Here is a 26,509-nt window from a genome sequence, read left to right on the forward strand (position 1 = left end):
TGTTGAATGTTATGTATCCCCCCCCCCCCGCCTCTTGCAGTTACAACAGTGTTTGGCTAGGGGACGCCACAGGAACAGCAAACTCATCAGTGTTGGAGTTGAACTTGCCCTGAGACCTCCCAAGGTTGACTCACTCCTTTTGATAATTAATCAAAAATGTATGACTTCTCCTTTACAGAAACTTTTACACCCCCTATGATAAGATTTACAGAGATAATGTGTCATAAGTGCCGGATTTAACTCTAAGTGGTCAGGCTATTTCAGAATGAAATGGCCTGTCACATTCTCACATAATGTGCCCAACCGCTCATCACTTACTCATCTGTGGACAAAAAATTAACAACACAGCATACTGTTACAGTTAAACATCTAATCCAGTGGTGACTGAAAGTTTGAGCTTTGTAACAATGCACTTCTGTGAACAATGTAAGAATAGACACACTGTAAAAGCCTGCCTTTATACAGTAAACTGACTTATTTTAGTAAACATAAAAATTAATAGAAATGAAAGGAAAATACCTTATGGTTTTGAGAATTACAAAGATATACTTTTTATATTTGTGTTTGTGGTGATTTGACAGCCAATACCAAATACTAGCTGAAAGAAAGACAAGACAGCAAAAGAAAAATAAATCTTCTCTTCATTTCATTAATGAGATTGTCTCTCAAGATCTACAACACATGAAAGTTGTTTACTCGACCATACTTGCCAAACAATTTTAACACATTCAAGCAGAAGGGAAACAAATAAACCGCAGTCAGTCATGCAATTTGCGTTTCCCCTTCCAAAGCTAAATTTGTCATGTCTCGCAAAACACCACCCATCGTCTCTTGGCTTTTTTTCTCTCTAAAGCCTGAAGCAAAGGATTCTCTATTCTTCTGTTACATTCATGGCCCATGGGAAAGATGGTAAATATGAGTTTCTTGTGTAGAAATTCCGTCCACTTCAGGTTTCAGCGGGTGATTGAGCACACTTCAGACGCCGTCGTTCAGAAAACTTCATGTGGATTCCAGATACAGTCAGTAACTAGAGAAAAATCCAAGACGTCGAGAGGCCTACATGCCCTCGCTTTGATCCTAACGCTACCATATGAACGCTTTGGATTATAACTACATTACTGTTTTAGCAGCTTTCTCAGGTAGTGATGTATTCAGATCCTCCTGTAAGTTATAACAATGGGTATTGAAAAAAGTATTTTCGTTGTAACTATTTTATTATGGTTTTATTGTTTTTTTTTTTAAATGTAAAATCTTAATCTGCTGTCAGATAGAAGTAGCACAGTAGTGGTAGCCTCATCATTTACCCCTGAATTCTAGTGAAGTACAAGAATACAGTAGCACGGACTGTAAGCAGCGCTCATGTAGAACTAGTGACTTTCCACATCTCCCGAATTTACTGTAGCGAAGTTTAAAATTGATCGTCCAGTGCTCACATGCGACGTGAACGCAGCATCAGGTCCCCCTCTCCTCCCTGCTCTCTCGCAGGGCAGTAGGGGGTGATGGCTTGTTCCTGGAAGAGCCCAGCCTGCCTGCAGAGTCACTCACATTCTTGGCTGCGATACAATGACTGAGCCAGACACACAAACACAGGGGGAGGGGAGGGGAGAGCGAGAGAGACCTAGACGAAGCGCGCGCGAGAGAGAGAGAGAGGGAGAGAGAGAGAGAGAGAAGAGAGAGAGAGAGAGAGAGAGAGAGAGGGGGGGGGGGGAATCGCGAGCAGGCTGGCTCTCAGACTTCTCATCTCCATACAGTCAGAGTGAACTGCGGGGGCAGACGGAGCGGATCGCTGCAGTCCTCGACAGCGAAAAGAGCCTCAAATTAGGATTTTTGTATCGAGCTGTATCGACTCACAACTCCCGCTTTTGTTTCATTTTCGCCTACTTCGTTTTGGAGCCCGTCAAGCGGAACTTTTATTGCTTCTCTGGAGTGTTGGACGGCCGTTTATTTAGATATGGACAGCCTGCGACCCGCTACAGGGAGCGACTGGCCGGTTCTTACTCAGTTGTCACGGGAATAAAACTGTAAAACTCGTCGTCGAGGACTTCACTGGATGTTTGATGAAGCGCTTCGTAATTTTGGTCAGTTCTGGGACGCCGTGGATTTACCAGGTTCGGAAACGGATAGATACTCGTGATTCCCGGTCGACGACAAGAAGGATTTACGCTTCTAAAGTTGCAGGAAAAACATGGAGACTGTAAGTCGGCAGAGCTTCCAGCCTCATCCGGGACTGCAACAAACTCTCAAGCAGTTTCACCTCAGCTCTATGAGCTCTCTGGGCGGACCGGCGGCTTTCTCTGCCCGGTGGCAACATGAGCTCCTCTTCAAGAAGGACGGTAAGGAGCCCGAGCCGGTTCTGCAGCATCTGCCGCCGCCGGTGATGCCGGGCCCGCTGTTCATCCCGTCGGACCGCTCCACGGAGAGGTGCGAGACGGTGCTGGAAGGCGAGACCATCTCGTGCTTTGTGGTCGGCGGGGAGAAACGACTGTGCCTGCCACAGATCCTCAACACGGTGCTGCGGGACTTCTCCCTGCAGCAGATCAATTCAGTGTGCGACGAGCTGCACATCTACTGCTCGCGGTGCACGGCGGACCAGCTGGAGATCCTCAAAGTCATGGGGATCCTGCCCTTTTCGGCGCCATCCTGTGGCCTCATCACCAAGACGGACGCCGAGCGGCTCTGCAACGCCCTGATCTACGGAGGAGCCTACCCACCACGCTGCAAGAAGGAGTTGAGCGGAGGCTCGCTTGAGCTGGAGCTCACCGAGAGGAGCTTCAAAGTCTACCACGAGTGCTTCGGTAAGTGCAAGGGCTTGTTCGTGCCGGAGCTGTACACCAGCCCCAACGCAGCGTGCATCCAGTGCATGGACTGTAGACTCATGTACCCGACCCACAAGTTCGTGGTGCACAGTCACAAGGCGCAGGAGAACAGGACTTGCCACTGGGGCTTCGACTCGGCCAATTGGAGGGCGTACATTCTCCTGGGTCAGGATTACACGGGGAAAGAGGAGAAGGTCCGTCTGGAGCAGCTCCTTGACGAGATCAAGGAGAAATTTGACTTCGCCAACAAGTACAAGAGGAAAGCATCATCGAGGGTGAGTAGGACCCAGGCTGCACTTAACCGCGGAGCGCTGACTTAATCACGTACTGTATGCCTGGCTCTGCTGTCAACAGTGATTTATTTCTAGTTTGCTCATTCTCATGATCCAGTTTATGCTAAGCAACTCCTTTTGACTATTCATTTTCTTATTATATCCCGCTAACCTCAGACCGTAGCCGACTCCTTCTAACAGCAACCTGTCTTGAAGTTGCTTTGAACATACAGTTTTATCCAAATTTCCAAATGCACCAATATCCAGAAGGTGGATCCATGTAGTGTGATCCCTCTAGATGCAACCTTATGGCTCTCTCTCTCTCTCTCTCTCTCTCTCTCTCTCTCTCTCTCTCTCTCTCTCTCTCTCTGTCTGAAAGTGTGCAGTAGGTTGATTTAATATTTCTCTGCAGACCACACAACTTAAAATGTGTCCCACTTGAAGAATGCATTGAAAGCATTCATTATCACACTGATGTCAGTCTTTGTGGGGTTCTGTACTGTTCTGTAGAATCCACTTATATAGTGTTGCTAATTGGGCCTCACCCAACAGTGACAACAAACAGGTCTGGTGGCAATAAAGCCATTATTTGTGAAACACCTTTCAGGCTTCTCTTTATTGACCTTCACTATACAGTCTCATTTGCCATCAAATGGCTTAATGGGGAATGGTAACCAGCAGTTAGGAGGGGCGTGGGGCTTAACATGAATTCAAATGTAAGTGAGGAAATAGTTCTCTTTCCTTGTTCAGATTAAAGCACTTCTTTCCCCATTCAGAACAGAAGCTGTCTCTTCCAACATTTCGGTTGCTTGTTCATTCAGTGTATGTATGTTTCCATGGGAAAGGATAAACTCAATCAGTAGTGAGATTATTGTTATTATGACCAAATTGCCCATGTTCTTGTGTGTGTTTGTGTGTGATCAATATATGTAATGTTAGTCATGCGTCTAGTTTCCTGTGGGTTTAATCAGAGCCGCTATTAGTGTCGAAGACGTTTCTTGTTTTCCTTTTCCGTTGTATCCACATTCTCTGATCCTCTCTTTACTTGAGACACATGAGCTCTCAAATGTTTAGCCCTCAGAATTGGAGCATCCATGCATGTTTTGGCTCTGCTTGTTACTGGTGCTTTTATGTGGTCATATACAACACCTTGGACCAAATGAAGTTGTTTAAACATTAAATCTGGGTTTCTCTGCTTCCCACAGCTCTACTCTTTGGGCTGTAAAACTGTATGAAGGGATTCTAATCGTGCTTTGGTGTGCTGGCAGGAGTTTTTAGAGAGTGTAGTATGGTGGTAGACTTAAATAAGGATCCCACCCCCCGCCTCACCCCTAGGAAAAAAAAAGGCTAGTGCAGCTATTTGCATGAACTGTTACACATGAATGGAGTTGATGAAGCAGGGTTTAGAAGTATTGTGGTGGAAACATAATATGATCCCAACAAAGGGGAGCATTCAGCACCACCTACCCCAGGCTAGCCACCCACCTCTGACATAAACTCACATTCAGCCCCCCCACACACTTTTTACTTCACTTTGATTGAAACCAGAGTGGACTTCTGGGGCAGCAGACTTGTTGATGAGGCACAGAAAGTAACTGCAAAAGTGTTTACAAGCAGCTTCCCTCCAGTCCTCCACTGGGGCTTCTTTCAGAGGAATCTGCCAAAGAAAGAGAAATCCTTGAAGATCCTTGAAATCTTGTAGAGCGCTGCCATGCATGGTGAATACCCACTCTTGGCACACACTTTCATTCAGACTTGAGTGGGCACACCTCAAGGACCCCCACTTTCAGGGGCCTCTTCTATCTTTATAAGTGCCGACAGGGCACCCAAGTGTTAAGCCCAAGGCTCATTTGAGCCTCTGCCCCGCTTTAATTCGACTCCTCCTTTTTTTCCTCAAGTAGCCTGTTTCAAGGAACACTAATGAGGGAATACATGCTGGGTAGGAGTTCAGGAATATTGCTAAACTTATGGCAACAGAGCTCCCCTTTGTCAGCACATTTCAGCACAGCTGAGGCACTTTGAAAATGTTCTTGTAGGATTTGAGGCAAAGTGCTAGACTGCGTTGTGCTGCCATTTCAGCTCACAAGAAAATGCCATCATCTGTGTGCTGTTAGTGGAGCGGCCGTGTGGCTCTGTGAATATTAATGAGGGTGTTTCAAAAGTGTTAGCAGCAGTCTCACATTCAGGCAGACACAGGAAGTGATATTGTCGCACTTCCCTCCTCACAGACGCTCTTGTGAGAGCTTCCTTCTGAGACGCACACGTCTGAATCACTGACCATTTGAGTCAAAACAGGTTAGCAGTTTTTGCAGCATGCTTGCATTTGTGGAAGTGTGAATTATCAGTAAAAGTTCACTCTCCATTCATGCCTTTTGTGATTGTATCCACAGCGCTGATTATAAATGCACTGGGCTATTGAATTGTTTAAATGAGTTTATATACTGGGTGTGGAACACTTCTCCGAGTTGTTCATGCCAGCTCTTGGCTGTGAGTCTTTTGGTTTCTGGCTGGTACACATGTGGGTGGCACACATAATCAGTGGCTTTCCGCATCAGGATGTTTAGATAAGGATTGCGGCTGCAGATTTAGTATGTTGCAAACTTTATGATTCACCCTCAAGATGATGTGATTTCTACACAATCCATCTGTTTAAGGGAGATAGAGAAAGCGAATTGTGGACAGAGGGTGTAGGTGGTGCTTGCTGTTGGGCTAGCTCATGCTTGACTCATGTCTGGTTCATAACCAGCAGGTTTGCTGTTACCAATCTAAGTGGTGAGTTTCCTGTTCAAATTTGATCTATGTTTATAACAAGGGACACAGCTCTTGTCATTTGTTTGGTTACTTCTAACGCATCGCATTCAAATATTTGGTTGCCATTCGCTAACGTGAAGGAGCTAAAACTCCCCCTTTTACTTCCAGACAACCCCCACCCCTGAGAAGCCCCAACTGCTGCTGGGGATATTTGGCCTCCAGCTGAAGGGCCTGCTTGTTTCAGGAGGGCTGTGGGACAGTGGTGGTGGTGGGGGTTCAGAGGAAGTGAACTCCCCAAGGGGATATAGGCCCATGTCCTGTTTCATATGCAAGGCGCAGTGCTGGCTAAGCCTGCTGACAGACAGCCATGTCCACATGGTGGACAGGACAACAGCTGGTAGCTGTGCATTTCAATGGCTACTGAGGGAATATTTCCATTCTCTTTTTATGGCTCTTTCTCCTTAAGCATGCTGGGAGCAAAAGTTTGCAGCAGAGCTTGATTTTGTCCTGATTGCACTGGTGTGATAAAAAGTCTCATCCGATACTGCATTTTCTGTTTTGATGGTTCTCTGTCTTTTGCACGTCGAGCTGTCGAATTTAGAATTTGCTGTCTGTGCTTTGAAAGGGAGGAAGCTGCCAATTCAATAAGGCCTGTCTAATGAGTTCTGCTGCCTGGCCAGGCTGCCAGTCTGGATTTCTAATGGAGGACAGTCAGTCCATACTGTAAGGCATGACTGAGGGTCAAGGCGATCAATGGCGCATTGACATTCAAGTGTCTTTACAGTGATGGTGATTGAAAACTCCATCACTTCTCGAGCTCCATTAAATGTGAGTGACAGACCAACACAACTCACCCCAGTGGAGTTCATTGGCTAACTGGCTCTGAAATAAAGTACATGTGATCTTGCCAAAAATATAGCTGTAAATATACATTTTGATGGACCTGAAGCGAGTGGATTGCATTCTGAAAGGCTTCTTCTTAACAAAGGAAAACTGATTTGGTCAGTAAATGGTGTTAGGTGGAATGGTACGCAAATCAATGTGAGTTAAAAAGAGGGTGTTTAATTAATCGATTGGTTTGTGTGCTCAAACTTTTGCTAATTACTTTCGCATAGGTGGCTGCATTTTCAAAGTTGTTTCACTTTTTTTCTCCTGTACAGGAAATCAAGTGCAAAACTACATTTATTCATCTCTTTTCTTCTATTCACGAAAAACACTCACTAAAGAGCAACTTTGCTTCGAGGCTTCTGGAAAAAAAAAATATGAGGAACAATTGTATGATATGAAAACTGCACAGTTTATGTGCCTTTTACAGTCTGTGTGTGCCTGTATTTCCACCACAACTGTGGGCAGGAAAGCACAACAAAACGCGCACAAGGAAAAGGGAGCGAGAGTGGCAGATCATCACAGGTTATATAGCTTGTTGTCTTGTCTAGGAGTTTTTCTGAAGGCTGAAATTGAAGTAGCGGTGGAAAATGAATTAAGTGCACTGAGTCTCTTCTTCAGCATGTCTCCCTGCGAGAAGCGATTTTTTTTCAAAGCGTTTAAAGTTGTGTGAACTAAAGGGGTTTTCCCAGTTGCTGCTTGATGCACACAGGATGAAAAGTATCTCACTAACTTCGGATTTTCTTAGAAAAAACATGGTATTTGTCGCAGTAAGGAATTGAAAATTGCATCAGCACAGAATCTCAGATAGCAGATGAGAAGTAGTCACAAAATATTTTCAAAAAAATATCTGGCCCTGCTTAGAATTTGATCCACTGATTGTACTTTTAAAAAAATCTATCATGCTTAGTTCCACGGTATAAATTAAGATTTTCTTGAATGTCAATTAAAAAAGGTAATTATAAACTAGAACTTATCTTACACATGGTATTTAGAATCTCCAACTCACCGCACCTTACGTAGGCAGTCTTGTATGACCAGTGAGTTCAAACAGCTGGACAGTACCGCTATCATTATTTTCACACAGAGACTCTGCATTAACGCTCCAACGAAGGCTCGCATTTTCTCCACCTTTGTTTCATATAGCATGCCAACATCGCAGAACCAAAAGAGGCGTGACGGTACACATTATAATGTTGATGTGTGTTAAAAAAAAAAAAATAATAATAATGCTGTTATAATTTGTTGTGATTGAGATCCTGACCCATCATGCATCCTTGAAAATGACAGTTGAAATTAAGTTACCTGTTTTGCTCTAAATTACATAATTACATAACCACTATCCGTAAACAGAGGACCCTGCCTGGTGGGGAGGGAGGCTGTTATCTGGGAGAAAGTCCACTGCAGTCTGGGTCGGGAGGGCTGACAGTCGCAGTGATTTATTTCTACAATAGTTTCCAGAGACCGTAACTACAACAACACAATAGTGGAAGGAGACAAAGACACAGTGAAGTTAGGGCCCTATGATTCCCCTGATCACGGCACAACAAGCCCCGTCCACAGACTGTGCCTCTTCTCTTTCAAAACAATGTAAGCATGGCGATGCGGCTGCCCGACTCTTTGTCTTTGTCGGCGAAACAACTGAGAAACTCGACATTAACCCCTCAGTATAGAGCCGAGCAGTTCCCGAATGGTGTAAAGGTACAATGACCACGTACTGTCCAAAAGCCATGTAAGAAACAAGCAAAGAGAACTGATGGAAGAGATTGTCCAGTTATTGATAACATATAATTTTCACCTTTTATTGCTACATGTGTAACAATGTAATAGGATAACTGAATATAGGTAATTAAAAATAAATGATGATTAGGCCTAATAGCTGATGCATCAGAGTCAGAAAACAACTGATCCCACTGGGGAATCATGCAAATTCAATAAGATTAAAAAGGATTACTTTCTGGACATGTTAATCAAGATATCAAATTGTAATAGAAGTGGAAATGTTGTCCATTTCCTTTACCTATTTTGTTTCCTTTTCTTTTTTAACTGATTTATTTTTTTGTTTACATTTTCAAAATAAAATAATCAAATCAAAATCATGTCAGTACAGCCACACAATATTTATTATTATTATTATTATTATTGTTTATTATTATTTTTATTACATCAATAAATGAAATGAAAAAACATTTAAAACTACATGTGCAAGCTGTTTTTTCTTCTTTTATCAATAATAATCTATAATTTCTATTTAAGTGGTGTACATTTAAGTCATTTACATTTACAACACACTGTTTTTGGTAGTAAGAGTAAAAGGGGGAAAAAAATGGGATTCCCAAAAATTAAAACGGAAAAAACGTAATTCCTTGAAATTAAAATGGAAAAAATGGCTGTTTTTCAGGCAGAAATGTGACAAAGAGTCAGTAGGACAGGATGACAGATGCTTCTCCACTTATAACTGCAGTATTTTTTTCCTCATAAGTTGCAGATGACACTTCGAGTTACCACATTACTGTTGTTTGGTCCTGTAACATTGCTTTGTGGGTCATTACTCTTTTATTTGAAGAGTGAAGGATCTGTACAGCTGTCAGACTGTGAACACCATCAGACCGACTCACCCCTTATCCACACTGCCAGCTTTTCTATGCAGACAGACACCCTCTTGCCTCTGCTGTGGCTCTAATACCTCTGGAGGTGGATCAGAGCCGCAGAACTGGCCCCCCCCCCCCCCCCCCCCCCCGTTACATCTGTAACTTACACACAGACGGCAATCCGGAGAATTGGCACATGATTCCTAAACTGAAGGCAGTGTGAATGGAGCTATTGACAAATAGTAGAAGCCTCATTTAGGAGGAGAAAATGGCTGAGGAGAGAAGGAAAAGAAGTTCAAACCCTCATTGCCAGCTATTATCTCCCATCCCCCATCTCTCCCTGCTTCTCCAGCCATCAGCAGTAGCCCCTTTCACACAGAGTTGCCGCATTATCGCTGCAGCAGCGGTTCACCAATTCTCCACTGTTGGTCATTCACACAGAGCCAGACGGCGCCGGCATAAAGGTGAACCGCTGTGTGATTCACAGAGAAAGCCAGCACTGCGGCTCCTAAAGAGGCGTGATGGTACACGTCATAATGATGTCGTTTGTGTGTGTTCAACGTGTTTCCCTGGTATCCTCCTATTAGGGCTGCACGATTCTGGAAAAAATGTGAATCACGATTTTTTTGCTTAGCATTGAGATCACAATTCTCTGGCACGATTTTTTTCACAAAATGTTTATTGCACTGATGAACTTGAACAAAACAAAAAAAAAACATGATAGTATGGCAGATACTACTATGCCTCTGCCAAAGCAATGTTTTTTTGTTCATATCAAGTTCTATCATTGGATGAGAAATTATTTTAACACAAATAAAAAAATAAATAAATTAGTCTTCCAAGATGAGAGGGCATCCTTTTATACCTCATGTTGTACAGTGTTTATTGGGGCCGTATCTTAAGCTAGGTGATATGTGATAGCTGCTGTGATCGGCTTTCTAAAACGGAGGCATAATTTTCTTCCTTTTCCAAAAGCCGCCTCAGAGGTAGAGGTAAACATGTGACGTGACGTGAAGCCCGACGTTGGGCTGTGAACAATTGACAACGAATTTGTCTTCAAAATAAGAGCTTTACATTACACCCCATTGGAGTTTAGAGCTGGGTTCTTAGCGGGGGGCTTTTAATTTGAAAGTAGCGACCGTTCCTAGATTGTGGCTACAACAACAAGCTAACACAACCATACAGCTAGAGATCCAGGAGACGCTAGCATCTCCTGGATCTCAGCGGCTGTCCAGTTGCTCATCTAGCAGGCGACCCTCCGAGGCGGGAAATCGGCGAACCAAAACAGACCCCCAATTTGCCGCCTTCTGTCTAAAACCGCGGACCTAGCCGTCAAAAGGACGGGCAGATTGGCGGCTTGCTGCCCTGTCTAAAAACGGCTTCTCACTCACTCCTTCCATACACTTAACTGCAGGCGGGCTTCCGCCACTGAATCACGTGTTGTAAAGACGCTTTACCACAGGTTGAGGGCGGAGGCAGCGGCAGTGCTGCGTTTGGGGGCGCTTCAAAAAATCCGGGAGGAAAATAGGAGCATTTGTTTGTGATTCAGCTCGAGATATAAAATGCTTCAGAATCGCTGTGTGTAGATATGAGATCACGTGTATGTGTGAATCGAGATCGCGATTTTTTTTACGATTTTTTTGTGCAGCCCTACCTCCTATTAATCTAAACCCGCGGACAGTTTATAATCATATGGATGCTGTTATAATGTGTAGTGATTGAGATCCTGACCCAGCAAACATCCTAAAAAGGTTTAGTTTTACGTTCTAAATTACACAGTCGCCATCAGTAAACAGGACACTGTCTGACTCTGTCACTTGCGGGGAGGGAGGCTATTTTCTGGGGGAAAGTTCACTGAAGTCTCGGTCTGGAGGACTGACTGTCACAGTGGTTTTTTTTTTTTTCAGCTCAAACACTGGTGAGGTTTTTGCTGGCGACGGACGCTGTTTTTCGGGCATAAATGTGATGAAGAGGTGGTAGGACAGGCGGGAGGACAGACGTTTCTCTATGTATAACTGCGGTATTTTTCCTCATATAAGTTGCTAAAGACAGTTACGGTTACTACGTTACTGTTGTTTGGTCATGCAATGTTGCTTTGTGGGACATTTGTCTTTATTTAGTTGAGTGAAGGACCTAAGTAGTTAACAGAATGTCAGACAGATAGCCCTCGATACGCGCAGTCGGCTTATCCATTAATTCTGGTTTGGTGCGCCAATGCTGCGCCTCTGATACTACCTCCAGAGGCAGATCAGCGCTGGAGCGTCATTTCACCCTTGCTGCCCCAAAGTGGCGCAGGATCCCTGCATCCAAACTGCAGTGTGAATAGGGCTAGTGTCTTCATGTTAGAAATGCACGAGCTGCTGGTCAAGTACTCTCTGGAGCACTATCCATAGATGGAAAATAAGGTTGCCAAAAAGTAGTTAATGTTGCCGTAGTCATAGGCAACCATGCATGCAACCTGTCAGGGGAAGCCAGCAGGCACATTCAGCTTACAGTGGCTATTCTTAAATCTTTGAAGGACCTTGAGTGTGTCTCATTGGGATTATTGTAAGAGCGGCACCGAAGGGAGAATCCTGTGACCTCCTCCAGGTGTTGCATGAAAAACAAGCTCATCCTCAGTCAGATGGTGCGATTCGATGTCTTGCCTGACACTTGGCTTGTCACAGTTTTTTTGAGGACATTCAATATTGATGGTAGGTCACCGTTGGCGGTGATGTCCAGCGTGTTTATTTAATGAGGGGGTCTTGAAAAATTCATTGACACACATGGCACTGAAAGGCCAACTATTGGTTTAACTACACATCCCACACACCATCCTCTAACCTTTTGCCTCCTTTAACCTGCCCTGCAGCTTCTTTACTAGGAACGTGTTAGTGATGCTCAGATGTAAGGCCAGTATCACATTGAATTTGAATCTTTCTGTTTGTCGAGTGACAGAAAGCTACACATAGAAGCTCACAGGCTGACCAACCAATGAGCAATTTTTGGTGGTTTGGAGGTGAAAGATGCCTAGTTTGAAAAATATAGACAGTTTTGAAAAAGTACAATTTCAACAACTGGACACAAAGTTAAACCCTAACCCTGGGGATGGGGTTCAACCTAGACACATGGATGTCTTCTTATCTGCAAAGCTACAGCTGTTTTCAGTTGGTGAGCTGACAGTGTAGATCTGGATTGGCTGCCTCTACACCATTTGTGTATGGATTGTATGCGTGATAGCCAAACAGCCATATCATATCTTAGAACCGTTCTGCTATCTGTTTGTTTTGACATTGATGTATGTATTGCTCTATCAAAGGGCAAGAAGTGGGATCTTTTCCCCCACTTCCATATGAATTGTTAGTTAGTTAGTTAGATAGTTACGGTGTCTGACTGTGCCGATGCTTGAATGACATCATCACCGCATTACAATCTCCACGTAGGACATTCTTTCTTATTTTCGTTCTCTATTTTTCTTAATTTGCTATTTGCACTTTTAGCAACCCCAAAATGTATTTTTCTTTAAAATTGCTTGATAAACACATCAGTTTTTTTTATAGATTTCCTCAAGCTTTCAATGTGAAAGGCTTAAATGTTACTAAGAAAAGAGGTCCAATTGTTATTATTAAAAGTACTCCGAGGGCAGCTTTAAATTTTGAGATGGAATGGTGAGATGGGGGGTTTACTTTGTGCTGCGTCAGCCCAGGAGTGCCCTTTGTATGACAGCACTGTTGGCTTCTTGAGTCGCCCCAACCCCCATCTATTTTCCCCCTGTGCACGCATATGTTTTGAAGAGCAGCCAGCACCACATGACCTTTTCCTCACAAATAAAGAGGTTACCCACCTCACCCCTAGCTTTTCTTGAAGTGCAGCGGCCAATCATGTGCTGCTGAGCAACTCCCACGAGGCAGATGGCTGTTTGATGAAGGCAGCTAGACTCAAACACACACACACACACACACACACACACACACACACACACACACACACACACACACAAACTACAGACATACATGAGCTCAGACATCCACACAGCACCCAGATCCCACCCCCGCAATGCCTCCTCAGTCTTACAATGAATACAGAAGCAGACAGAATAGCATACAAATGCACACACACGTGTATACTTATACACACACACACACACACACACACACACACACACACACACACACACACACACACACACACAGACTCCTCAGCTGCACTGGCAGTGCGTAACACAACATCCACCAGGCATGGCCTAGAATATCCTCCCACAGGTAGAGACAGAGAAGGCAGATACAGGGAGATTTTCAAGCTAATAATAAACTGTGCTAATCTAATTTTTGATTGAACTGGCACGAGTCCTCCTCCGAGGAAGCTGCCAAGTCAACTCAACAGCTTTGCAAAATTAAGTGGAAGGGATGGTGATAGTAGTGAAAAAAATCCAATTGGACTTGTGACAGAAGAAACGACTGGGATCATGATAATTATTCTATATTTGCATTCATAGATTTTTGTACAAAATTTAAAACATTATTAAAAATAGAATGTAGGATTTGCAAATTATTTTTGACCCATATTCAATTCAGAATGTGTGTATGTTAAAAAAAACTTAAAAGTTTGAACATCAAGTCAGTTTCAGTCAACCAGTTAAATACCTTGTCAATTGAAAATAGGTTGAAAAGGTTTTTGCAAATCATTGAGGCATCCTAAGTTTTTTAGATCGGGGACTGTATTTTCTGTTGTTGTGAAGGCTGGCTGGGTCTTGTACTTTCTTTGCATGGTGGTGGTGGTGGGGGAGGCTTGAAGTGGCTTCGCCTCAGCCATGTGGAAGGGCAGCTCCCAGGAACTCTGCAAGGTATTGTTGTGAGAGGATGGGGTGGTGGTGTTGGGGCAGGCTGCTGTCCGCTGGCTATCCATTGTCATGTCTTTTGTGGTGGGTATCAGCTGTGGATTTGTGATTGTGGGCCAGATAGAGGTGATAACCCACCCCCACCCCCTGATCAGTGCTCCCAAAGCGCCTGAGTCATGGACCAGTGCTTATTGTTTGCCTCCCCCTCCTCCATCCTCCGTCCTCCCTCTTGTGTCTGTTTGCTCATCTTTCCTGGAGGCGTCATGGCTGCTGCTGTCCAGCACAAAGAGGTGAGCTAGACATCTAGCACACTGTCTGCCTTTAATGAACATTTATCGATAATCCTCAATAGTAATAATTGACATTTGCGTAAAGTTTCTCTTGATACTTTCAAACTGATTAATTTAGCAGTTTGATTGAGGTTATCCTAATTTTTGGCCTTTCACTCTGAGAGTGTAATAAAGTTGGCACTTGCTTGTGCATGTCTTTTCCTGGAAAAGGTGTATCTGCCTTGCAGTGTAGTGTGCAAACACCTCTGATGTTTACTTTTGTTTAGTCTGCACTGACTCATAGTTGGGTCTAGACGCTCTTAGTTATGTTAAGGCAGGATGGGTTAATCTTAAACTGTATAAATCAAGAGGTGGACCGACCTGCCCGATTGATCCTACAAAGCAACTCTGCCCTGAACTTTGACTGACCATTACAACCTCTCTATGTTCATCACAACTGTCAATTCTAAGAAGTGGCCAGGGCCAGGTGTGCCACAACTGAAAGCGGTTATTTTGCTAGTGGGCTTAGTGTGATACATCTGGTGGGTGAGATCACTGAAACCAGTCAGTGAAGGGCAGGTTCAGGTTGGAGAGTGGAGTTAAACACAGCTGGGGTTTATGGGTTCACACTGGCAGAGCACAACTAGATGACTGAAACAGAAGCAAAGTCAGTGAACTGCAGCCACACCTCACCTCAGCTGCAGCCTGTCAGGAAGTCGAAGTGGAAGGTGTGTGTGTGCCTCTTGGTAGAGACAGTGAAGGGGTAGGGCTCAGTGGTCTCAGTTTACTTTCAGGAATGAAGTGTTGGAAACAAAGGCTTATAATGTGGTTAACATCCTTCCTCCAGACTGGCCGAGCCATTCCTTCCCTCCAAGTCACCAATATCCTGAATTAATCCACTCCAGCCGCACTCTGGCAAATGAGGCAGCTATGCAGATGCTAAATAAAACAATATGCTGAAAGGAGATCCCTCCTTCTGGCACAGAAGCCTGCTTCTTAGGTTCACCACCAGGCCCAGACTCGCTCCTTTTGCTTTGACCAACCCCCTCGTCAACTCATCCCCTCCCCCATCACCCACACTGTTCATTTCCTATTGTAAAGCACACACATTCATGCCGAACAGATCCAAACAAATTTCTGCACATACACATGCCTTTCCAGGCACCATTTCTCTATACACGCGCACACTCATCTAGGCACATGCACATACACTCCTTCCACTCCTACATTGCAGACAATAGACCTCTTGAAGCTCTTAGCTTATAATTAATGTAATTGTAGATCTCTAAGACAGGGTAATATGTGGAGTGTGTAACCGCGTCCGACCCACACTGAACACAAAGATGTTATTTTCACAGTCTTCCTTCAAAGAGCCGACTGCCAAGGCTATATCGAGCACTAGGACATCTGTTTATATAAAGCCCACTGTCATTAATATACGTCTGCTGTCAGAGCGTGAGTGTGTGTGTGTGTGTGTGTGTGTGTGTGGAGGGTCGGACAAGCTGACTGATCCCATTTGACCTCCAGCCTTCTCACTGGGCTCATCTGTCTGCCCTGTTTAATTATCTTCTCTCACACACACACATGCACACAAACACACATGCACACACACAGAGGTCAGGGATGCCGCTGAACCTTGCCACGCCACCTCCACTCCCACTCCCCTCCCTCCCTCTCTCCCCCTCAATTCTGTCTCTGCAGGCATGGCTGCTGGTTGTCTGAAGAGGATCAACCACGTGTGTGTGTGTGTGTGTGTGTGTGTGTGTGTGTGTGTGTGTGTGAGCACTAGTGGTTTGTATAGCAGTCACACTTTTCCCACCAGCATTATCACAACAACACATGCTTTCCAGGACTGATGATGCCTCCAGCCATCAAATTTCACTATTCATTTCAATTTTCTTAACATTAACAGCCAGATGTTTGCTATAACCGAGTGTTGCATCCTGAAACTGATGTGCCAATAGTCCAGCCTTTGTGCAGGTGCAGCTCAATGCACTGATTCAACACCAAGTCAACTCTGTGCCATATCACTAAAGCCTATTTTGTCCTCTTAGTGCACAGTACAAACATCTTTTTCAAGATTGTGGATGATTTTTGATTTTAGTCCTCATTGAGTTTTTCCTCAAACTAATGCAAAAGCGCTTTAATGATAACAACATTAGGGGTGTACCATGTGGGTTTTTTCAGCAGATAGCAATAATAACCTGCTTCTTATGGCACATACAAATAAAGTAACCAATCATTTCCAATGCTTGTATTTAAAAGAGAAGTTCCTAACCAGTACTTAGCAGATGGTATGAAAGTCTAAGACGTGTTGAGCAAATATGCAATATGTACGCATTTAAGCATTCACAATGTAGCCTGCTATTATGTGCATTATAGTCTACTCAAAATAACCTTACAATAACTTTGTAATAACATTATTTCGACAGTCTAGACCAAATAAATATTTTGGAAAAAACAAAATCCAAATAATGGAATTAGTGTCATTAGACCTAGTGCAGTAAACCAATTTGCCCATCCAGCTCGGTCCGCAGTTTTAGACAGAGGCCGGCAAATTGGGAGTCTGGTTTGGTCGGCCGATTTTCTGCCTCGGAGGGTACACTTATTTCCGCCACGCCTGCTATCTAAAAATTAGGCGCCAATGTGCCGGCCCCTGCATAAGATGGACGGAGGTGTTGATGACCTGCACTGTTGTGCGACCCACAGCCGGGGAGTTTTAAAACCAGGAAACAGCTGATCACAACAGTCAGGTCATCACTTCATCCGTGGAAATTAAGATGAGCAACTGGACAGCCACTGAGATCCAGGAGATGCTAGTGTCTCCTCGGCCTCTGTAGCTGTTTGGTTCTGTCAACTTGTTGTTGTAGCGGCAGGCTAGGAACTGTCGCTACTTTCAAATTAAAAAAATCCCCTGCTAAGAACCCAGTTCTAAACTCCAATGTAAAGCTCTTATTTTGAAGACAAATTTGTTGTTACTTTTCACAGCCCAACTTCAAGTTCACATCACGTCACATGTTTACGCCTATCCCGGTGGCGGCTTTTGGAAAAGGAGGAATATTACGCCTCCGTTTCAGACAGACAGGCAAATGTGCGGCCTTTTCTATCTATAAAGGGCTATTGATAATGACAGCAGATTGGTATATACACCACAAATCTGTGTCAAGGTCATGAAGATCAAAATTAAGGTGAGGTTTAATATATTTGTCTCATTTTCCTGTATACGCTCCATGAGTATGTTTTTATGTTTAAACATGGTTACATTTCTCTTTCACACTGGATCCAATCACCAGTGGCAGGCCCAGATGCATTTGGTGTTTTAAAGACAGGTTGGGGTGTGTACTGTGGCCTCTGCTTTCTTGATGTAGGCCCTAACTGGACATGTAGTGGTACCAGGCAGCAGGTTTGACAGAGGAGAGTGTGGAGGGTTTGCTTGATTTTCCACAGAGTAGAGTCGCTGTTTGTTCTGAGAGAAGCTGAGGTGGGAAGCAGTGTTTAGTCTCACCTCAAGGACAGAGACAGAAGTGTTATGTCTTTCTGTCTTTCGCTCTTTTCATCTCTCTCTCTTTCTCTCTCATGTTTTCTTGAAGTGGTTGCTTCCTGTGTCCACCCCCTCCACCTCACCAGACCCCCTCCCCTCACTGCTTTCACTGTCAGTAGCAAAGCCATCCAGCTCAGGAAGTGCTGTGAAACATCAGATTCCACTTCTTGCAGAAATCAATATATCTCAGGTCCAGTAGACACACACCAGCAACGGAGAATGCACAGGCACAAATGTTATCTCTCTCTCTCTCTCTCTCTCTCTCTCTCTCTCTCTCTGTCTCTCTGTCTGTCTGTCTGTCTATCTGTCTGTCTCTCTGTCTGTCTATCTGTCTGTCTGTCTGTCTCACTCACTCTCTCACTCTCACAGAGACAGACAGAAAGACAGACAGACAGACAGACACACGCACCTGGTGGGATTTCACACTGTACGCATGTGAGACGGGCTTTTAACTAGAACAACAGAATGAGCTGATTCTATTTCTAAGCCTTAAAATGAATGAGAAAGGTTGCACGGCATTGATGTCCTTGATTATTCAGCAAGGAGCTGTCAGCTGCCAGTATCCCATTAAATTAAATGAATGGTGTCGAGTCAGTCAGCTAACATCTTAAAAGACTTTCATTGTGGAACCGTCAATGTTGTCAAAAAAGCTGCTTTGCCTCTCAATTAGCAGTCAGCCAAAGCATAGTTCTCAGTCGGTTGGTAGCAGGCTTTGAAAGTCCTCAGTGGGTCAGTATGGGAGTTCCAGGGTACCTTAGTGGGTTTTTGGGGGCAGTAACAAGAGATCTTTAAAGAGAGTCACATCTATGGATACATTTACTCACTTGGCAGATGGGTTTTTGTGAAGAGAGGAACAAACAAGGTGCGATTCAGCCACAGTAGATCAGAGTGTTTTATAACACATTCAGCAATTCACATCCACATTCATTGAATTAACCCAATAGCAACAGCTCTTAGAGGGCTACTCCAGTATTCATTTAATCTGAGGCTGAAACACATAACCAACATTCACCCTGATCTCAACAGTGACAGCTATTAGAGGGCTGCACCCTTCCTCATAAAACCTGGGGTTACGATACATAACTGGCATTCCATCTGATACAAGTGCTGCAAGGCTTGCCGATGCATGTGGTAACATATATATACTGGAGGGCTGGAGAGAGAGAAGAGCATATTAGGTGAGCAATTACACTTGGAGGTTGGTCTTTAAATGATATTAAGGGAGTTTTTCAGTATTTCTCAAAAAACATAACAAAACAAAGCAATTGAAATAATTTGAGTGAAATCATCCCAATAAGACTTATTGGTTTCATTGTCGCCCCATTATTTAATTCCATAACACACCATCCAGTAAAATCTTCTATTCTCCCACTAGCCCCATTCACACAGGAAAAGATGCATGAAAGCCGCCGAGGGTGATTCACACAGAGCGAAGCATCTCCGCCTTATAGACGAACCGCTGGTGAATTCACACAGAAAGCCGGCACTGCGGCTCCTAAAGAGGCGTGACGGTACACATCATCAAGGTGTTTCCGGTGTCTCCCTGTCAATCTGACTCCCTCACTCGTGGGGACGGAGGCTGTTTTCTGGGGGAAAGTTCACTGAAGTCTCGGTCGGGAGTGCTGACCGTCGCGGTGATTTATTTTCATCACAAACACTCGGTGAGTTAAAGTTTTTGCTGGTGACAGACGCTGTTTTTCGGGCAGAAATGTGACGAAGAGTCGGTAGGACAGGCGTGAAGACAGAAGCTCTCTCCACATTCTGTCTTCGGTCCGATCGTCACGCCACAATACGCGAAGCCGGCTTATCCGTTCACACTGGTTCGGTTCTCCAAAAATATGGCCCTGATACTACCTCTAGAGGCGTATCTGGACCGGAGCGAAATTTCACCCCTCGCCGCCTCCGAGAGATTCACACTGAGACAGAGATGGGGAATTGGCGCACTAAAGCCGCACCCAAAAGCCAGTGTGAATTGGGCTACTGTGTTAAGTTCTTTGTGGTTGATTTTGACTTTGAAAAGAAGCAGCAGTGTAACAGAAGGATGGATAAATTGAAGGAGGGATGGACAGATGCCTCTGCCATTCCCCCTCCCACCCAATAGCTGTAATAAAATGATAGATCCCTGAAGTGAATGGGAGTAGAAGTGAAGGGATGACCTCACAGCCACCTAATCGCCGCGGAGGGACAAGCCGGCGGCTAATGTGTCCATTAGCCTTCTCCCTCTCTTGTGGAGAAACCAACCCCACTGGTTGGGTGGGTGGTGGTGGTGGTGGTTGTGTGTGTGTGTGTGTGTGTGTGTGTGTGTGTGGGGTTAGGAGTTTAGTCTCAGTTCATTTTCTTTTTGGTGTTGGAATTTTTGTTTGAGTGCAAACTAAAGAAAATACTCATTTGGATTCAGGACTGTTTTTGGACCAGTGATTAGATTATTTGAATCTGATATTTAAACTTTTATGTGCCAGTTGTAATAGACATGCCATTCTAGATTCTCTTTATCAGTATTATTCTTTATTGATTGCCACATTGATTTCTGTGGGTGGCTGTGACTCAGGGGTAGTCTTAATATCAGAATGTGGCTGGTGTGAATCCCCTGTTCTTCATCTCCAAGTGTCCTTGGGCAAGATACTGAACCCCAAACTGGTCCTGATGTGTTGTTCGGGACCTTGCATGGCAGCCACCGCCATCAGTGTGTGAATGTATGGATGAATTATTGTAAGTCAAAATTTGAGGCCATGTTGCATGTAAAGATGTTTCAGCATATTGCTGGAATTTCCTTACTTAAAATGACAACTGGTACTGTCGTCTTTCTTCTACATGAAGCCATGCTTGGGACTCTCTCCCTGTTCGCCATGACTCCTTCTTGCTCCACGTTCCTAGCAGTATAGGTGCATGAGTTTGAGGTCATTGTTTTGCTGTGCAAAACTGTCAGAAAAACATACCAGCATAGATTAAAGGAACTGATTAGCTCAGAGGCATACAATACTGATGGATCGGACCATTTGGAACTGGTTTTCAATAGTTCTGGTTTTGGATTCCCATCTCTTACTCTTCACACCTTTTGAACTCAAAAAACTTTATGCTAGAAATCAAACCATTGTTGACTCCATATTGGTTTAATTCTTGCAAAAACGTCCTCTTTGGTTGTGTAAATGCGTCCTATTAGAGGATCCTGTTGTTTCTTGTCTGGTCTACAGTTCATCACTGGGGGTCAGAGAGGTTGCTGATACCAGAGTTTGCTCCAATAGAAGCCCCCTCACCATGTGACCTGTGTGGGGTGACTGTCAGTGCACAACAGCCAGAAGCCTAAGGATGGGCCTTTTGTCCAAAATGAAAACACAGCACATGTACACACAACTGAACAAGTGAACCCATGCAGTGTCACATGTTCACCTGCTGCTCTGCCGTCCCTCCTACTTCCCCTTTTCTGAGTACAGCCAGGGTGAGCACTGTGCAGGCTGTCAGCCACAACAACCCTGCAGACTGTCAGTCAGAACTTCTACTGCAGCAACTGAGACTTCTGGTTTCGACACCACACCGGCTTCCTGTGGTGCCTCCGCCCTGCTGTCGGAAGCGTCTTCAGCACTCCTGAATGTCTACATGGTCTCGTCCAAGAACGTCTGTCCCGTTCTACCAAAATGCAGTGTTTTAGTCATTGCACTATGTGGTATCTTTTTGATTATAGCTGGTTTGCCATGTTTGTTTGTTTTTGCCATGAGTTAAAATATATTTGGAGGTCATATCTCGGATTTCCTACAGGGAGAGTTACTTGTTAAGCATGAAAGGATAAGTCTGGTATTATCAACCTGGGTCTTATTTTTATAACTTTGGCAAGCATTCCTAATGAGAAATCAGTAGACCGCTAAAAAAAGAGATGCATCAAGAAACACAGCAACAGCAAGTAGTCATACTCAAGTTTTTAAACAAACCCAGATGTTAGCCAAACTTATTTGGAGTGAACGATAGGCCCACGGTAAAATTAACTCTGAATTTTTGCATCACAAAAGAACAAACCAATACAAAAGTGACACTCATTAGAGAGCATACATCCGCCAAGGCCCGACAAGTTACCTACTGTACTCACTCATAGCTACCAGCCACCTGAATATGCCAGATTTTTTTTTTCATCAAGATCCATGCACTATTCCTTGAGAAATTACTTACAATGTTGAAAATGCTGCAATGTTAAAGAAAGTGAGAAAAAAATGTCTTGATCTTTCCCTTCTTCTGGATCCACACCAAAAGTTAATGAGCTCTATTCTGGGCCCAGACCAATCCTCCATCCAAGTTTAGGGGAAATCTATTAATTTAGCAATAGTTTAGTTAGCAGTTTTTGTGAAATCCTGCTGTCAAATCAACCAGTCAACAGACATGGGGAAAACCTAGCCTCCTTGGTGACTTAGACTCAAGTTGTCATTAAACAGAATTCTGTTAAATTGAAAGATATTATTACAAAATACTATAGATAAAAGGGACGCTTCTCTCTACAGTGTCGGCTGTATGTGTCAAATCAAACTCCAGACAGTCCTCCCTCACCACTGGAAACCATGTGACTTGGCTCTAGAGTGAAGTCTCTAACTAACTGTTGCTCTGCATGTTCCCTTTCTCAATTGCTCAGCCTCTCCCAGAGTTCAACAGTGGGACAAAATGTCCGGCCCTGGAGCGGAAAGCACCAGAATGTGCTGGCCAGCCAGCTCGATTTTGATGCTGCCCAGTACCCTGCCCTGAACCAAAAGGCCTCTTTGTGCTCTGGACTCACAAAGATGTACCCCGAGCAGCAAAAAACATGTCCAAAAACAAAACCAACAGCAGTGTCCCGGCCAGGGGGGCCTGCCTTCAACCCCATGTGCAGGCTCCAAGGGAAGGAATTGCCTGGATTTGAGGTCACAAATAAAACCTGGTGAATAATCTGGACGGAAACACAGGAAAGAAGTTTTCCATTTGAACTGAAAAGGCCCTGTGTGGTCAGCTTCCCCTCTTTCCACTTCCTTGTGTACCTAGCCATGATGGCTGTGCAAATGCTCATGTTGCGGCTTGCAAGTATTTTGCAGTCAGTGAATACTGTATAACCAAAGCTGTATTTGCATGGATTAGATCGTATCTTTATTGCGCGTGTTGTATGAATCTGCCAAAACCTGCAAATTTCTTTACAAATTAACAGTTTGTAAACTTAACTTTCAGACTTAAAAAAATTCAAACCTTACTTTGTGATGCCAACCAAAATATGTCCTGAGCACGAAGGGGATTGCAGCTAACAATTGTTTTCATTATGATTAATTAATCGTCTAGTTCTTTGACAAGGAGTATTGATTTATTTTCAATGAAGCGAGCAGAGATGGACAGAGTACTCGACCCCAGTACTTGAGTAAGAGTACAAATACTACTGGTCCAAATTTACTCCGTTACAAGTAAAAGTAGCTCAGTCGACATGTTACTCGAGTAAAAAAGTACTTGCTTTTAAAGATACTTAAGTATCCAAAAGTAAATGCTTTTAAATTTACTTTAAGTAAAAGTAAGAGTAAATTTCTTATTTTTCACATCAATTAATTACTATAATTTTTTCTAAATGAATTTAAGGACCTTTTAACTCTTGTTTCTGAGAATTAACTCTTTGAAACCACCTGCACTGATGTGCTTGCTTTTAGAACCACAATGTTATATAAAGCCTGCAGAAACACCTATAAAAACAAATACAATGAATGGGATCACAGGAGGACAGCAGATGTTGCAGATGCAGATGTTTATTAACAATCATTAAAACTGTAACCAAATGAACCTGCACCGTCCAACTAACTCCCTATCATTTAGCTAAGTTGGGAACTGGAACCCCCCTCAAAGACCAATGTTGTCCCCAGACCACTGGTTGGGAATCACTGCTTTACAAAAAGTCGCGTGCGTGGCTACTTTGGTGGTATCTTTATGGGGAGGGATGACATATTTCCGCTTTTACGTAGATCCCAGTGGAGAGCGTGCACTGTGATAGGTTTCCTTCTTTGACAAACACAGCTTGTGTCCAATAGTATTTTAGAAAAAAAAAAAGAAAGAGCAGACCTGAAAGTAACGAGTACTTTTCAGCCTTCCTAGAAATTAACTCGAGTAAAAGTAAAAATATTTGTCTTGGAAATGTATTCAAGTAAGAGTAATAAGTACCAAAGAAATCTAATACTCAAGTAAAGTACAAATCCTCTGGATATGTACTTAAGTACAGTACTCAAGTAAATTTACTCCATTACTGTCCACCACTGGAAGCGAGGCAGATGTTTTCGAGTATTTAGCAGTACACTTCTGAAGGAGTTGGAGAACGTGGAAGCCGGTTAGCATTTTATCACTTCCGGTTCCCTCATCTCAAAGTCAGTGAGTTCTTTGAATGAGCTGAAGAGATTTTCATGTTTTATTCTACAAGATAAAATTTGTCAGTAAATACAAAGTGTATGAATTTTAAAGCGCTTACGTGTCTGAAAAAAGGCGGCTGTCAACAAGTGGTTAAATGAGACTACAGAATTTGTCTGGGACATTAAAAGTCATCACACAGAACACAGACACTCATCTACTCACAATTTCATCAAGGCAGACTTACAATCTATTCTAAGTCAAACTTGACAAATTGTACATTGATCAATTTATAGCAAACTGTGTACAGTGTAGTGTAGTTGGAGATTAGTGTTGGTTATGTCAAAGTCATGAGACTGTGATGTAGTTTGTTTATGTTAGCTTCGGGTGATTGCATTTATGCCTCCAAAATCACAAAAGTCGAGTTTGTGGAGATTATTTCATTGAACAAATCAGCATCAATTCATTAACGACGCAGAGCTTATTTTCTGCAATAATCAATAATTAGTTGAAGAAGTTGAAATATCCCACAGGCTTTTGGTTGAGGGATTTAGAGCGATGCTGACCTTCTGGTCATGCTACAAAAGTATGTGATACCTGCCATTCCCATTAATTATTTGAATGTGGTGGGAAATATTGGTCAAAAGTGAGTTTTTTTATGAGTGTGTCATGAAATTCCTCTGTCATGATGTCTCCAGGTAATTGTGCTTCAGAGGAAATAAGGACTAAAAATAAGACAGTGACAAATGGGGAAAGTGATTTGAAAGAAATGACAAACTCATGACCATCAGCGCCTCTCACAGTCATAAATAGATACCAGAAACAATCTACACACTGCTAAGTCTCCATTAGCCCTGCTTTGACTGACCTTTATTTGCTCTGTGTGTCTGTGTGTTTCCATACAGTAGTGCAAATTAACTTTGAGCTTTGTTTTGAGGCCGTCTTGTGATCATAAACACAGTCGGCAAGCGTATGAGTGTTGTTTTCTGCCCTTGGTAATGCGGCCAACCGCTTTGGTGACCTTAGTATTCCGCCCTGAACTCTCACCTTTACAACATCAGAGATATGCCCCAGTACCTGCCACACACACAGACACACACAGACACACACACACAGACACACACACACACACACACACACACACACACACACACACAGCATGGGCTACTTTGGGCCAATTGTTAACTGCTGGCTGCATACAGGGCGCGTCGTACAAAGTCCCATTCCGAGTGTTAATTAGTCTAACCTGAAGTTCAGTGACCAGCCGTTCATTACCGAAATATCACTGAGGTCCTGGTGAGGAATGTTTTGTATGGTGTGTGTGTGTATGTGTGTATGTGCACCAGCAGCAGCTTCTATGGACATTTTTTTTTTCCACTCTATTAGTTTGATGGGGGGGAAAGACAGTCGGACACCTCTGTGGCATAGAGAGAGGGAGGGGGAGGCGATAATGGATTTACTTTAGTGTGTGTTTCAAGGTGCCAGACAGTCTCTCTCTCTCTCTCTCTCTCTCTCTCTCTCTCTCTCTCTCTCTCTCTCTCTCTCTCTCTCTCTCTCTCTCTCTCTGAGAGAGCATTATGGCATGGCAGCCTTGTGTGAAAAAACAAAACAAAAAAACCCTTCCTTTCATGCTTGGAGAGAGCTGCAGATTTTAGTGAGAAAGGCATCAGACTAGTGTGTGTGAGTGAGCGTTCGTGCGTGTGTCTAATGCGCCGCCTCCGCACAGCACAGGGCGGCACAGCACTCTGGCCCTACATTATCCCAAATGCTGCTGCTGTGATTGGAGCGGTAATGTGGTTGCTAAGCAAATGCAGTTTTTTTTTTTTTTTACTAAAAAGGAATGGACAAGACTGCTTCCTGGCTGGCTGGCTGGCTGGTGGGCTGGGCTTGGGTACCGGTGCTGCTGAATGCTGACATGACTTACACACAGAGACATACACACATGCACATGGGAGAGTTGTATCACTGCAACACCAGACAAACCTCAGAAAGACGCTTTTGTTGGTTTACGTTTGTTTACATTCGATTAAACAGTGCCCACAGTAGTCTGTGCTCGACACATTCATTTTAAAATGATCGTACTATGTATTAATGTCTCAGAGCTGCAATTATATTTCTTAAAATTAATTAAATGAGGCATTGTCTGTGCGGGTAACCAGCCCTGATGTCCAAATTGTGGATCATTTCACTTGATTAGAATAAGTATAAGTAGTATCAGTAGCAGCAGCAGCAGCAGTAGTAGTG

General features: G+C 43.6%; 1 protein-coding gene across 1 annotated transcript in view; it reads left to right on the plus strand.

The window, feature by feature from the left end:
- The first annotated feature begins 1,705 nt into the window (after positions 1-1,705).
- skia (v-ski avian sarcoma viral oncogene homolog a) overlaps positions 1,706-26,509 on the plus strand; it is a 100,624-nt gene continuing 75,820 nt past the window's right edge. The window contains exon 1 of the mRNA XM_030422619.1: positions 1,706-3,091. Within this exon, the coding sequence (XP_030278479.1) occupies positions 2,186-3,091 (906 nt within the window). The 5' untranslated portion in view covers positions 1,706-2,185. The remainder of the gene's footprint in view (positions 3,092-26,509) is intronic.

Source organism: Sparus aurata, chromosome 7 (genome assembly GCF_900880675.1).
Source record: "Sparus aurata chromosome 7, fSpaAur1.1, whole genome shotgun sequence".
Taxonomy (NCBI): domain Eukaryota; kingdom Metazoa; phylum Chordata; class Actinopteri; order Spariformes; family Sparidae; genus Sparus; species Sparus aurata.